The 13,335-nt window shown below is 36.1% G+C and overlaps 1 protein-coding gene and 1 long non-coding RNA gene across 4 annotated transcripts in view; one reads left to right on the forward strand and one right to left on the reverse strand.

The window, feature by feature from the left end:
• The window catches only part of LOC128921482 (uncharacterized), a 33,113-nt gene extending 20,658 nt beyond the window's left edge, over nucleotides 1–12,455 (reverse strand). The window contains exon 1 of the long non-coding RNA XR_008470921.1: nucleotides 11,975–12,455. This is a non-coding gene — a long non-coding RNA (uncharacterized LOC128921482). The remainder of the gene's footprint in view (nucleotides 1–11,974) is intronic.
• Nucleotides 1–13,335, forward strand: part of LOC105208828 (serine/threonine-protein phosphatase rdgC) — a 91,163-nt gene that overhangs the window by 29,361 nt on the left and 48,467 nt on the right. The window contains exon 1 of one of the 3 annotated variants that reach the window (XM_011178904.3): nucleotides 12,455–13,218. The exons of the other annotated variants lie outside the window; for them this stretch is intronic. Coding sequence (XP_011177206.1) covers nucleotides 13,125–13,218 — 94 coding nt within the window. The 5' untranslated portion in view covers nucleotides 12,455–13,124. Of the gene's footprint in view, nucleotides 1–12,454; nucleotides 13,219–13,335 lie in introns of those variants that run through there. 3 annotated transcript variants of the gene reach the window in all.

A 13,335-nucleotide genomic window follows, 5' to 3' on the forward strand; every position in this document is an offset into this window, starting at 1 on the left:
CTCATCGTTAAGTTGGTAATGCTTTCGATTTTAGTACGTTGAAGCATGCTGATGTGTAAGCTCAAATGTATACTTTACAGAGTTCTAGAGTGGGATGGTGCCGAGTTCATTCAAAAACTGAGTTTAGTAATAATCATTCTCTGTGTACTGTTTTCCTTCCAGAGCTCTAAAGCTCTCAGTAGAATCTGTGTTTACTGGAAAGAAATCCCTCTGTTTACCTAAGTTTTATTCAAGGTTGTCTGTTCGGTTGCTGAAATGTACACTTTCCAGAGTTCTAGATTGGAAGTTTTCGAGTTCTTGCAGAAATTGGGAATATAAATCAGTTTCAGCATAGCTGTAACTCATCGAATCAGAATTCAATAGATTGAAATCTCTCTGTGGAGATAAGGTTGTTTCTTAAATCAAAGGTGGTTTGTTCGAATGCTGAAATATACACTTTTCAGAGTTCTGAATTGAGATTCAGGGAAATCACTCTCTCTATAGCTGTTTTGTTTCCAGAACTCTAAAGCTCTCCATAGAAGCAGAGTTCAATAGAAAGATATCCATCTATTGAGCTTTGACTCAAGATTGTCTGTTCGGATTCTTCTACTATGTTATGTACTTGACGTACATGTACTTCGACGACTTTCTTTCTTTTGCCCTAGGCTCCGTCGAGGAATAACTTTCACTTTACTTGTAATATCTGTTACATACAAACAGCTTCTGTTGATACAAAGGATTTTCCCATCTACAAAATTTGATCGATTTCAATATAACTCCGATTATTTCTGTTCCTTTCTCGGACTCCTTCATCTTGGTAGGAGTTGGTATAAGACACTTATTGGTTCCTTCAATTCCAGCCTTGAGGTCGTTTATGTCTCCACTTTAATATATTTTTAAGTTATTGCCCTGCTTTCTTAAACTCTAGTCTGTCGTAGGCATTCCCTTTTATCAGTTATTTTCGATGTCGACAGACATACATCGAAAAATCTATATACTTCTAGATCGACTGCAAAAGGTTAGTGCTAGATAAATTCGAAGACCCATTCGCTTTTCAGTTTCGTCAAGAATCAGTTTTTCGTAACTAAATTTTTATTGGCTTGCCATACTTGGGAAAAGAACATCTCTATTCCGACTCAGTAATATGATAGGGCTTCGGGCCAATATTTTGTCCAGTAGTTTCCCATAGCTAATGTAAGGAGTTATATCGTACACTCCTTAGGTCCTTAAGATTACGAAAGATCTCTGAATTAAATTCTCCCGTTATTATTTGAATTTCCATATACCTTCTACCACAAGGTAACACATATGATTACTTTCCGAATTTACTACAAAAACTCTTCAAATATTTTACATTTTCTCTCACTGTAGCCACTCATATGTTCGTTTGGTACTAGTACTTTTTACACAAATGTGCATCTGTACTCAAATTTTTATGACCAAATTGCTCGCTTTTAACTGCATTTGTCTTGTCAAAATCCAAAAAAAACAACAACATTTAAATGTACATACATATGCGACAGTAAGTGCCATTAGACGAGTTTATTGGCACGCTTAATTCCCTTAAGTGGTAATGCTTTTTACTTTATTTGCCTGTATAATGTGTTACACATGATTACGCACTCCAAAAAACATGACGCTATCATTTACAGTTACAGTTACGAGTTAGCAACGTTGCAGATCTGTCGATTTTGTTAATTGCATATAAAATGAAATACGTTTGAGTTGAATATTGGCATATGTTCAATATACTATATAGGAAAATGTACTATATGTGAAACTATGTAGTTGTGAGCTCTTTTGAGAATTGATTGACAGTGTTAGTGGTTGGGATTAAGAGTGGTAGAGAGAATTGGTAAATTTTGTATTCCATGAAGGTGAGTTGAATCATTTGACATGGATGCAGGAAGGCAGGAACCAGTAGTACACATTTGTTTGACAGGTTCGAACTATAAAGTGGTTGCATGAGAGCCGCCCAATCAAGCTCTTGGAACTACGGGCGGGTCACTGTCGATGCCTGTGGCCTGTCGTTGTCCTGATGGAACACTATGCCTTCGCTATTGATCATAGCTGGCCACTTCTGGGCAGTGGCTTCTTTCAGACGGTTGAACTGTTGACAGAACAGTTTCGAATGAGATGATTCCAAACCGATGCCACCAAACAAATAGAAAAACCTTACTGACGTTCAATTCTGCCTTAAGCCTTTTATTGAAAAAAATATGGGTTTCTTTCTAAAACGGAGTTCACTAACGCCTAATTCACGTTATTTTAAAGTTTTCCTTCGTTAAATACGAATCCGCTAGAGAAACGTTCCGTGAGATTAATGGTGTTTTGGGTACTATATCACTTCGAACTGTGGAGGAATGGTTGCGACAATTCAGAGCTGGTAAAAGCGGCACCATGGATAAGCCAGCCTGCAGAAGACCTGTGACGACGAATACCATCAAACCATGGAAAACATCGAGTTAGACCGGCATGTGGCATCACGTGACATCGCCCAGGAGAGGGGAGTTAGTCACCAAACCATTTTAAACCATCTGCAGAAGGCTGGATACACAAAAAGCTTGATGTTTGGGTGCCGCATGATTTGGCGCAAAAAAAACATTCTGGACCGACTCAACGCCTACGATATGCTGTTGAAACGGAACGAACTCGACCTACTTTTGAAGCAGATGGTGTCTGTGGACGAAAAATGGATCACATTCGACAATATCAAGCGAAAACGGTCGTGGTCGAAGGCCGGTGAATCCCAAACAGTGACCAAGCCGGGATTGACGGCCAGGAAGGTTTTGCTGTGTGTTTGGTGGGATTGGAAGGGAATCATCCACTATGAGCTGTTCCCATATGGCCCGACGCTTAATTCTACCATCTACTGCAAACAACTGGACCGCTTGAAGCAGGCGATCGACCAGAAGCGTTTAGAATTGGCCAACAGGAAGTGTGTAGTGTTCCATCAGACCACACACTTCGTTGATGACTCGTCAGAAACTACGGGAGCACGGATGGGAGATTTTATGGCATCCATCATATAACCCGGACATAGAGCCAAGTGATTACCACCTGTTCCTGTCTATGGCGAACGACCTTGGTGGTGTAAAGTTGAACTCAAACGAGGCTTGTGAAAAGTGACTGTCCGAGTTCTTCGCAAATAAAGAGGTAGGCTTCCACGAGTGGGGTGTTATGAGGTTTCGGTCTAGATGGTAACAGATTATCGAACGAAATGGCGCAAATTTTAACTAAGTCTCCTATACTCTATTATAACACTTTTTATAAAGCATTGAATAAAGAGCAAGCTGAAGGGAGATATTTGCCTACCTAATATATGTAATTTTCTTCATAACTTTACTGCTTTAAAACTTAACTTCACTTGACTTCAAATATTAGTCACTTAATGCAAAATATCCCGTTACGTTAGTTTGGCAGTGTTGCCAAAAGCAGTTAAGGCACTTAACTGTAATTGACTGCATTCCCCACACTTGTAGCGCCAACTTTTGGCTTTCAATGTGCAAACTTAAGTTAACTTCTGACATTTTCTGACGAAGAGGCGAAAAGTTCAGCTGCAAGTAATTGCCAAATTCGCGTGCGTACCAGTTACTTTGTATATGTAAATATGCAGCCACGCTCAACTACATACATATATGCATTTTCAGAAATGCTTAACTGTTTTTCGCGCACAATGTGCAGTAAAAATTTAATCAACATTTTCACATGCTCGAAATTAAGAGGCAACACAGACACTGACACAGTAGTATTTAGCTGTGCATGGAAGTGCTGCCACTTGAGTGGGTGGATGTGTATAGCTACTGTATTTGTCAGTTATGCAGACAAGCTTATTAGGTGATGACACTAAAGTGGAAATTTTATTTTTTTCACAGAATTTCACAAAAAGCATGTGAAGCAAGTGAATGTAGTTGTTACATACAAACAAGCAGTAACTGCGCTTGGCAACCTGATCTGACGCCTGCTGTGTTTAAATGCTAATTTGATAATAAAATTCTTTACTCACTTGTTTTTTGTGTTTTTTCTATGTATTTTTTGTTTTTTATATTTATTTTATTTTTCATATTTTGACGTCTGCCCTACCAAGCAGCTTTACTGTCTACCAATCCATATGTACATACATATCTATTAACATGTATATCTGAGTCTGTAAGACATGCATGCGTCTCGTCACTGAAATTCATCAAGGTCAATGTCATATTGGCAAATTTATTTTTATTTTGCGTGAAGGCAGCTGTAAATATGCCGACGTGCTCTACATCTTAATGATGCAATAATCAGAAATTGAAGGAGTTCAACGTTTGATTTTTTCTACTCGCTCTTCTATATATTTTTTGTTGAATTTTCCTCTCGCTCTTCTATATATTTATTTGTTTTTTTTATTTTTATTGTTAAATAAAATATTATTTTCTTCTTTTACTACAATTACATGCTATTTACCCAAATAAACCGCTTTCTATAACAGCATTCTAACATAATAATATAATAACCGCCTAAAAGTATACTTCAAAAATGTTTTCAATTGCTTTAAATTGTAAAATATACCATACATTTTAACCTCTGCATTCTTCTTAAGCGCTTTAACAGTCAATTTCCAAATTATTCCCAGCACACTTGTATTGTTGAGCTCCCTAAACACTTTAGCCAAGTACATGTGCGTGTTTTGTATTTAAATATTTAAACAATCGTAGACAGGTGTACTTGTGTACTGACTTCTTTTGAATTTGAATAAATGTCCCAATGTGTTTTGACATTTGCTTTTGTGTGTTATTTTTTTTATATATTTTTTTAGCGGCTTTTGTCTGGGCCATAAATGAATTTGTCGTGCTTTTTTACGATTGCCCAATCTGCTTAAAGTTGTCTGCGGTTGTTATTTTTCTTGTTTTTGTTATTCCCTAGTGCTTACATTTTTAGGGCAATCGGCATTGTCTAAATACACGGCAATTAGTGTGGAAGTTAAGTAATTTAAGTAATAAAACAAGATGTAGAAAATAAAAAATAAAGTACATAGTTAAAGTACAACATTTTATTGAAAATAACATAACAATACATAACATAACAATACATAACATAACATAACTTAACATAACATAACATAACATAACATAACATAACATAACATAACATAACATAACATAATATAACATAAAATAACTTAACTTAACTTAACTTAACTTAACATAACATAACATAACTTAACTTAACATAACATAACTTAACAACTTAACATAACATAACGTAAACTTAATTTTGAAGAGAACATAACTATAACATAACTTAGCTTAGCATAATTTAACTTAACTTAAATTAACTTAACTTAACTTAACTTAACTTAACTTAACTTAACTTAACATAACATAACATAATATGACATAACATAACATAACAAAAGCCTGAAACATTTATTTTATCTAACTCTTAAAATCTCTAAATAATTAAATGACTTACCTCACTAAACGAAATCTACTCCAGCTTTAAAGCGTCATCAGCCTAAAATTTGTAGGCACACCTAGCCTTAATCTATCTTTAACAAAACTTTAAATTCTTTAATTTCCTGCTGCTTCTTAAATATTGATTTCATTTAAAATTTACCCACCCACATTTACGCCACTACCTTACAGCGCCTTAAAGCATGCTTCCTTTCCGTTACTTCGCTGTGTGATGCCTAACTTTTGCCTTGCTGCGCGTCATCCATCCTGCCGCGTTGTTATTTACGTCTTTCTACGCCGCTTATTGACCCCATTTCGCTGACATTTGAAGCCAATTTTAATTACTAATTCATTAGGCCTTAAATTTAGTTGACGTTGTTCGTAAGCGATCTGCCAACTGATGTCCGAAATTTTCCCCAATGAAAGACCAATCAAGCAGGGAAAATTTGCTTAAGTAACGTAATATAATAGCTTGATTAGTGCTAGGCGAGTGTAGTTGTAGTGGGCGAGCAGTGTGAGAAATGGAAGGGTGATTTTCCGTTTTTTGGTAAATAATATCTATCAAATTTGGAAAAAAATTAATTGTGTTTTTTAATGATTTTAGTCTCATTAGAATTTACTTAAATTAGAAATAAATTGTTCATACCGCCCTCTGTGATTGAAATTCCCTTCGTATCGTGATTGTGATTGAAATTCCCTTCGTATTGGATGGTTAACCATCAAAGAACAGCCACATAGGTCAAGATGAGTTCTACCGTGAGTAAATGGATATTATTTGGGTCACTTGGTATTTCGACCAGCTTTTGAGAAAATATTCCCACATTAAAAGTTCTTATTTCTTGGATAGTATTTAAATCTTATGTGATCCTTAAGCATCTACTTCAAACAGACCTCACTTTGTTTCCTTAAAAATTTCTCACAGTGCATTAGTTTGAATTTTCAACTACTAATTATTAGCACATTCATGCAACAGCTGGCCGGTCAAATGTCAAGCGACATTATATAGACCAACCACTGACCTCTCTCACTCCGTAACAGTGATTGCCCTACAATTAACGAGTCACGTTTGCTCATTTCAGCTTTTGGCATTAAGTTCTCTCATTTACATATACATATACATAGTTCCGGCACCTTCAGCGCAATTTAACACTATACTAATAACTAAGTAGGCAAATGTTAATGAAAGTAAACAAATATACTCGCTGGAATACATATGTATATGCGCGTTTATGTATATTTTCAACATAAGCTCAATGACTTAACATATCCCGCACTGTCATTGCATAGATCATAATAAAGCAGCGGGAAATAAAGCTAAATATGTTGAGTGTAAGTTTGTATGTACATATCTGTCTGTGTGTATGTATCCATGTAGTTGTTGCGTAGGCTGGCAGGACACAAGAATCACACTAATTACACGCACTAATGAATGTTGAGAAATCATTGCCAGCGGGGGTATAACAACGGCTGCTATTGATGCTTAGTTAGTTGTGAAAGCTTTGTAGAGTTGTTTGTTTAGTTGTTTTTGTGTTTATTTATCTTCCCTTCCGGCTCCTTTATTTAAATGAAATGGTTAGTGACTAAACTAAACTATCAAACCAAATGACTTTTTTCGTATGAAAAACTACTATTTTCACTTAAAATATTAATTTGAAATTATTTTGACACAGACAGTTTGCTGTCGGGAGCTTCGCATCAACCTTAGTTTCAGGCTTCCCGATTACTGCAGCATTTTTCAAGCGGAAGTGGCTGTTATTAAATCAGCGACGGATATACTGCTTCGGGAGGTGGCGATCCACTCGGATAGTAGAGCCGCGATACTAGCCCTGAGTTCATTGACCATCCGCTCAGGGTTGGTTAATATCATTCTACTTTTCAATTAGATTAGTCTGGGTTCCTGGCCACTGCGGAATCGCGGGGAATTGTAAGGCTGATGAGATTGCAAGGTCAGGAACGACGAACCCACTATTAGAAGTATGGAATCATGTAGGAGCTCCATTGTCCTATTGCGGTCTGCTATTGGACAGATGGGCTTCGGGTGAGCTGGGTAGGCGCTGGTCAGTTATCAACACATGCTTAGTCGCAAGTTCGTTCTGGCCTAAGGTAAACCGCGGTAGGTCTACTGAACTCTTCGCCCTCAGTAAACCTTACCGCTCCTCAGTCGTTGGGGTTCTTACTGGCCATTGCCCCATTGGGATCCACGTTCTAAGGTTAAACATTCCGGATGCTAGCTGTAGAAGCTGCATGGAGGAGGGTGAGTTGGAATCGTTTCATCACTTTCTTCTGGAATGTCCCGCCTTTGCGAGATCAAGAAAGAGATTTCTTGGATCTCACATTTTAGAACAGGCTCGCGAAATAGCGAATATAGAAATTAAAAATCTCTGCAGATTTGTTTGTCGACTCCTAATTGTTAATCTAAGGGGGAACCAGGCTTCACAAAGGACTATATTTCAAAGTCTACATGTGTTTTCCCTTTGGGAAACAGCCTTACAACCTAACCTAACCTAGAGTAAAACTACTATTCATATATAAAAAAATACTCCACTTGGGATTAGCGAAACTGCCTGTCACGATTTTCATTCTTTCATTTACTCGAAGTTGATTTTTTGAATCCAGTTCTATACTCACTGGTCATAGAATGGACCGAATCGCGGTGGAAAGAATCTGTGACTTGATCAACTAGCAGGAGAACGTGGCCTGATTGGAATAAAGGTCGTACGTGTCGGTTACTGAAATTTTAAAGGAAGGACTTAAGAACTCTAGTTGGAGTGTTAACTGGTCATTGTCTGATAGGAAGACAAGCCGATAGACTGGGGTTTCCAAACAATGTACAGTAGTCAGCTGTAGGAGCTGGTAAAAAATAGAAGAAGAAGAGACTGTGGTACATCTTCTATGTGAATGCAAAACATTGTACATGAAAAAATCGGACCAGGTTTTCTCGACAACTTATCGGAGGTTGCGAAACTGGGTATATAATTCACAATAACTAGAAATCGAATCCCCGACTAGTCAACTAGCTATCTTTTTTCAACACCATCAACTGTCATTGTCATAACGTGATAGTGTTTTATAATATGTCAACTGTCAATTTTCGTGGAGATTTGTATACTCCAATTATCTAAAATAGAATATTTTTCTGACTTTTTATTCATCAAACTATAATTGTAAAATAGTAATTATCCAAGTTCGATTTGAACCAGAAATTTTCAGTTGAAATCTTGTAATTTCCTAGCTCTAAAAATTCATACAAACAGAGTATTTAACTCTTCTTCTCGGATTTGTTTTGGTACACATGGCAACCATACAGTTTACAATATGAGTATACTACTCGTATTACTCTTACACACTTCCCCATAGTGTCTGTCAGTTTATTACGACAGGTGCAATATATACGAAGAACGTGGTAAAATACAATGGAAATCTGTCGGATTGTTACGAATTGCTGGCATCTCCAGTGTTACATTTGTTACATTTAAACCAAAAAATACACAGAAATGTCATGCGATTTACTCATCGCATGCTACCAAAGTAATTTTCTTTTATTTGTCTTTTTGCTAAACCAATTTATTTGCGTTTACCTACTTTATTGTAGACAATTGAATTTTCTTTACAACCTCGTGCTGCTTTTAAGCTTTTCTAAGTTTACTTAGATACTTTAGTTTATTTGTGTATTTAGAAGAATTTCTAGTGTTGCTACAGAAGAATGGTATATAAACAGCCATAAAATATAAACTTTGAAGAAACACATTCATGAATTAGTTACTTAAGGTCGTAGTTGATAATCTAAAGTGTTATGTTATAGTAGCTACTGTTGACTTTGGATTTGACTTTGTCAGTAAAGTGTCTAAAACATTAAATTAAGTGGCGAAGATATTGGTTCTTCTTACAAGTATGCATTCATAACTATTTATTTTGACTTGTAAAGAGTGAAGTGCTGTCTTACAATATTATTGAAAATTTACTGAGGATGGTATATTGGAAACGTTCACTATTCTTTCACCAAAGTTCACCATAAGAGTTGTTAATCTCATATTATTTTAAGTATTGGGGGATCCCTTTGGTATTTATAGATAGCACTTCGTACTTAAATTTTCATGTTTTCATCAATTAATTTTCGATAACCCGATAATAAATTATTAAATATTATTCTTTGTACTACTCCATCATTATTTGTTAATTGTACGACCGAATTACGTCGTTTATTAGTGTTTCATCAATGCCTTACCACAGCTGATTGTATGTCATTCGCCCCCCAACTCATTAGGTAATAATCGCTGTTGTAAGAATTACAAATATAACAGGGTAAAGCGGAGGCAGTGTGGCTTGTACACGAACACGTCGAAAAGCCTAACAGAGTGGGACCACAATGGAAGAATGAGCAGACAAATGTATAGAGAAGCGCAAAGACAGCTATAAATAAATAAATACATGCACATGTAATGAATGAAGTGAAATAAATTGCATGAAAGAAGGTCACTGTCAGGTTGTATGGGGTTGAGACGCTACATCACCATCACACGCAGCATATACTACTCACATATACATAGTAAATATTTATATGTATATGTATAAATATGTATGGGGCCACCACAAATGTAAGGTAATTTTTAACTTGTCAGCTGATGAATGTTGAAAGCAATTGCTGGTAGTAGTGGTGGGCGTAGTGCAGGTAGTAGTATAAATTAGTAGAACTACCGAGGGGAGGCACTAAGGCGCTTAGACGCCCACATTCATTATGCTTACAATATGTTATATTAAAAATGTGTGACTTTACAAGTTTCTGGAGGTTAATAATACCCAAAATTTGGAAGACTGAAGAAATTAATTTTTTGAAAATTTTGGTCTGAAATTCTACAGAACACTATATAACAGACCAAAACTGTGGATGGTCATTTGACAAAATATTCCAAGTCATGTTCCTAAGTAACCAAGGTTTCTACTAGGAACTTTTTTTGATATAATATTCGCTGTCGCTTTTTAAAAATAAAGTGAAAGAGGACGATCTCCCCAAAATTAAAATAAATTTTCAATATTTGTTACAACAACAACTTCCAAGAGTTTCATATTAACTTAGGCCTACAACTTTGCCTCCGCCGTTTTCCAATAGATGTCTCTAGGCTCAAGCACTGGTCGATTAAATCGATTTTTTATATATCGATCTTCAACATTAACCCAACAAAATATTTGTAGAGATCTGTTTGCATCCCAAACTTATTCTCAACTGAAAATGTCACTTTTGGAGCCGAATTCTCGACATTTGCGGGAAATTTTGCTTTTATTTTTTAATTCCAAGAAAAGTGCGGCTGAGGCTCATCGACATTTGTAACCGTTTTTATACAAAAAAAAAAATAAATTTACAATAACAACAGCGGAAGCAAAGTTGTAGACCTAATAAATATTCCAGAACTTACTTTAGTATTTTCTAACAGTAAAATAATAATAGAATAATAATTAGAGAGTGGCGAAGTTGGGGTTAAGAAAATTGGACTGGACTCGACTTATCGGTCGATATTATGAAATTCTCGTTCTACTCGATACTCTTACCAGACTTGGGTTATGTTAAGGGACTGATCCAATGGATCTCACTTAGACAACTAAAATCGCCAGTCCTTTTTGATGCCGCGAACTCCTAAATATGGATAACACAGATTGGCAAACGTCGAAAAAGCGCTTCGTAACTCTTAACAATTTCTTAAGGCGGTTAATATCTTGACGTATCAATTCATCTACTTCGCCGTAACTAGTGCTTTTGAGATGTTTCAAAAATGTTACAGCAAAAGCTGTACTGTGTAGGAGACAGTGTCTAGATATTTCAATCTCGTCTTGCTTTATGTAACATCGGCAATTTGCAGCCTGAAGTATATTAAGAAATCCCACACGAACATGTGAAACCATTGGACAGTGTTCAGTATGAATCCCTGCCATTGCGGCGAGTTGAATTTTGCTGAGAGCATGTAGTTCAGTGTACCTCTTACGATCCACTCTGAAAAGGATCTCGCTGTCACGTAGATGCTGGTCCTTAACCACTGTCTAACGAGTTCGTACGAGGTCCACTGATCCAGTCAGTGCCAGTGTGAAGGGGAGAATGGAGCACCAGCACGTTCCAAATCTCATGATATTTCGGCTGAAGCGTTCTTATGAGAAAGTTCATCAGAACTCCGCTGTGACCCGGCACCCGACTCTAATGGTGAAGTAGTCTGATGCTATTGTTAGCGAGGTCTTAGAACTCTGATTAATTTTTCGGTAAAATTTATATTTATTGTGAGGTTAAATTTTCTGAAACTAAAGAATTTCTAAGACCACTTCTACTTTGTCCACTCTATATCAATCGCATTCGGAACTAAAAGCAAAAAAAATGCTCAGAGATTTCTCAAAAAAATATTTATAGAATTCGATGAGTTGTGTTTTATGCAATTGTTCTTACTTAGTCCTTCAGTAGATGTTCTACCGGAAAAAGAGAGTGAGACCCCAGCATTGTTAGAAATCTCCCAACAGTACATGCAGTGTGTTTTATGTGTGCATCTGAGTAGGTCTCTATAGAAAATTTAAGTGCCGTCTCTACTTACCTCATTAAAGGGTGTTTAACATTTCATTGTTGCTCTTACATTTGCTGTTATACTTTGCATAGACAATGACGACGCTCCAACTATTCAAAAGGCAAACAGCAACAGCCAATATTACTACAATTGTGCACCAATACATTTTACAGCCAACCGCTTGTGGGTGGCAAGCTATTAACGCATAAGTATGTGTATGTGTGCATAGCATACTTTCGAACGTTTTACAACACTGCACGGCATGACAACATTTTTCAGTATGGCATTGTTAAAAGGCAAATAAACACTTGTTTAACAAAACAACTATCACGAATTGAACAGTTGAATGGCGCTTTTCAACGACTTAAGTGCGGTAATTTCCAACGCTAAGTTGTACTTCAACACCGAGTGAAAATAATTAATACTGCCAGATAAACATTTAGTACGAGTGGCACTCATTAAAGTGAAGATAAACGCGCGAAGAAAATAAATAAAGAATTTGTTTTGTAAATTTTCGAATTTTTCGAAAAAAGAAAGGAAAGAAAAAACAAGAAATTGTTGACAAATTTTTTTACAATAACAAAGAATATAAAGTGAAAAATAGTTTGAAAATTTGATTTTTTTTATATTCTCGTGTTCTCAAGTAATTGACAGACCAATTGAATTTTCGTTTTATATTTCTAAATATTTACATTACAGCGTGTACTAAAACCACATTTATTATAAATGCTTGTGTATTTGTGTGGTAAATCCTGCAAAACTTCGAAGTGTGATTATTAGTATGTGTGCATAGCAATCAACAAAGGCGTAATTTTTCGGTTGAAAAGCAAACAAATCATTTTTAACACAACCAAAAGTAGTCTCTTAAGCGACTAACAGTACCAGCAGGTCTCGCAATAAAACTAAAGTTGTGTACATCAAACTCACAAAAAAAATAAATAATTTCGCGGGAGATCTGCGTAAATCTGTTGCAGCTACATAAATACAAAAAAGAAAAATTAATTTATATTCTCAATCGTTTTCTAATAAAAAAGTGCCGATGGTGTTCGTATGTGATTTGCTAGTCTAATCTTGCTTTAATAATATTTATTCATATTTGCTGCTGGCATTTTATGTGCAGCTTGCTTCAGCTGCTGCTGCATTTCTGTGGCATCTGCGTACGCTAATTCAACATACATTCATGGATAACCAATGCAAGCTATTACCAAAACTTAAGATCAAAATCAATGTAATGGGTTGTTTGTTTCCAAAACCTCAACAGGATCCAGCTGCAAGTATGTAAATATTGTGGAAATTCAAGTTTATTTTTTTTGTCATATCAGCACAAATAATGCAGTAATGAGTAGAAAAATATCATAGGTTGGACGCTGCTTGATATGGATTGTTAAGAG

This window comes from Zeugodacus cucurbitae, chromosome 4, assembly GCF_028554725.1.
Source record: "Zeugodacus cucurbitae isolate PBARC_wt_2022May chromosome 4, idZeuCucr1.2, whole genome shotgun sequence".
NCBI classification, from domain to species: domain Eukaryota; kingdom Metazoa; phylum Arthropoda; class Insecta; order Diptera; family Tephritidae; genus Zeugodacus; species Zeugodacus cucurbitae.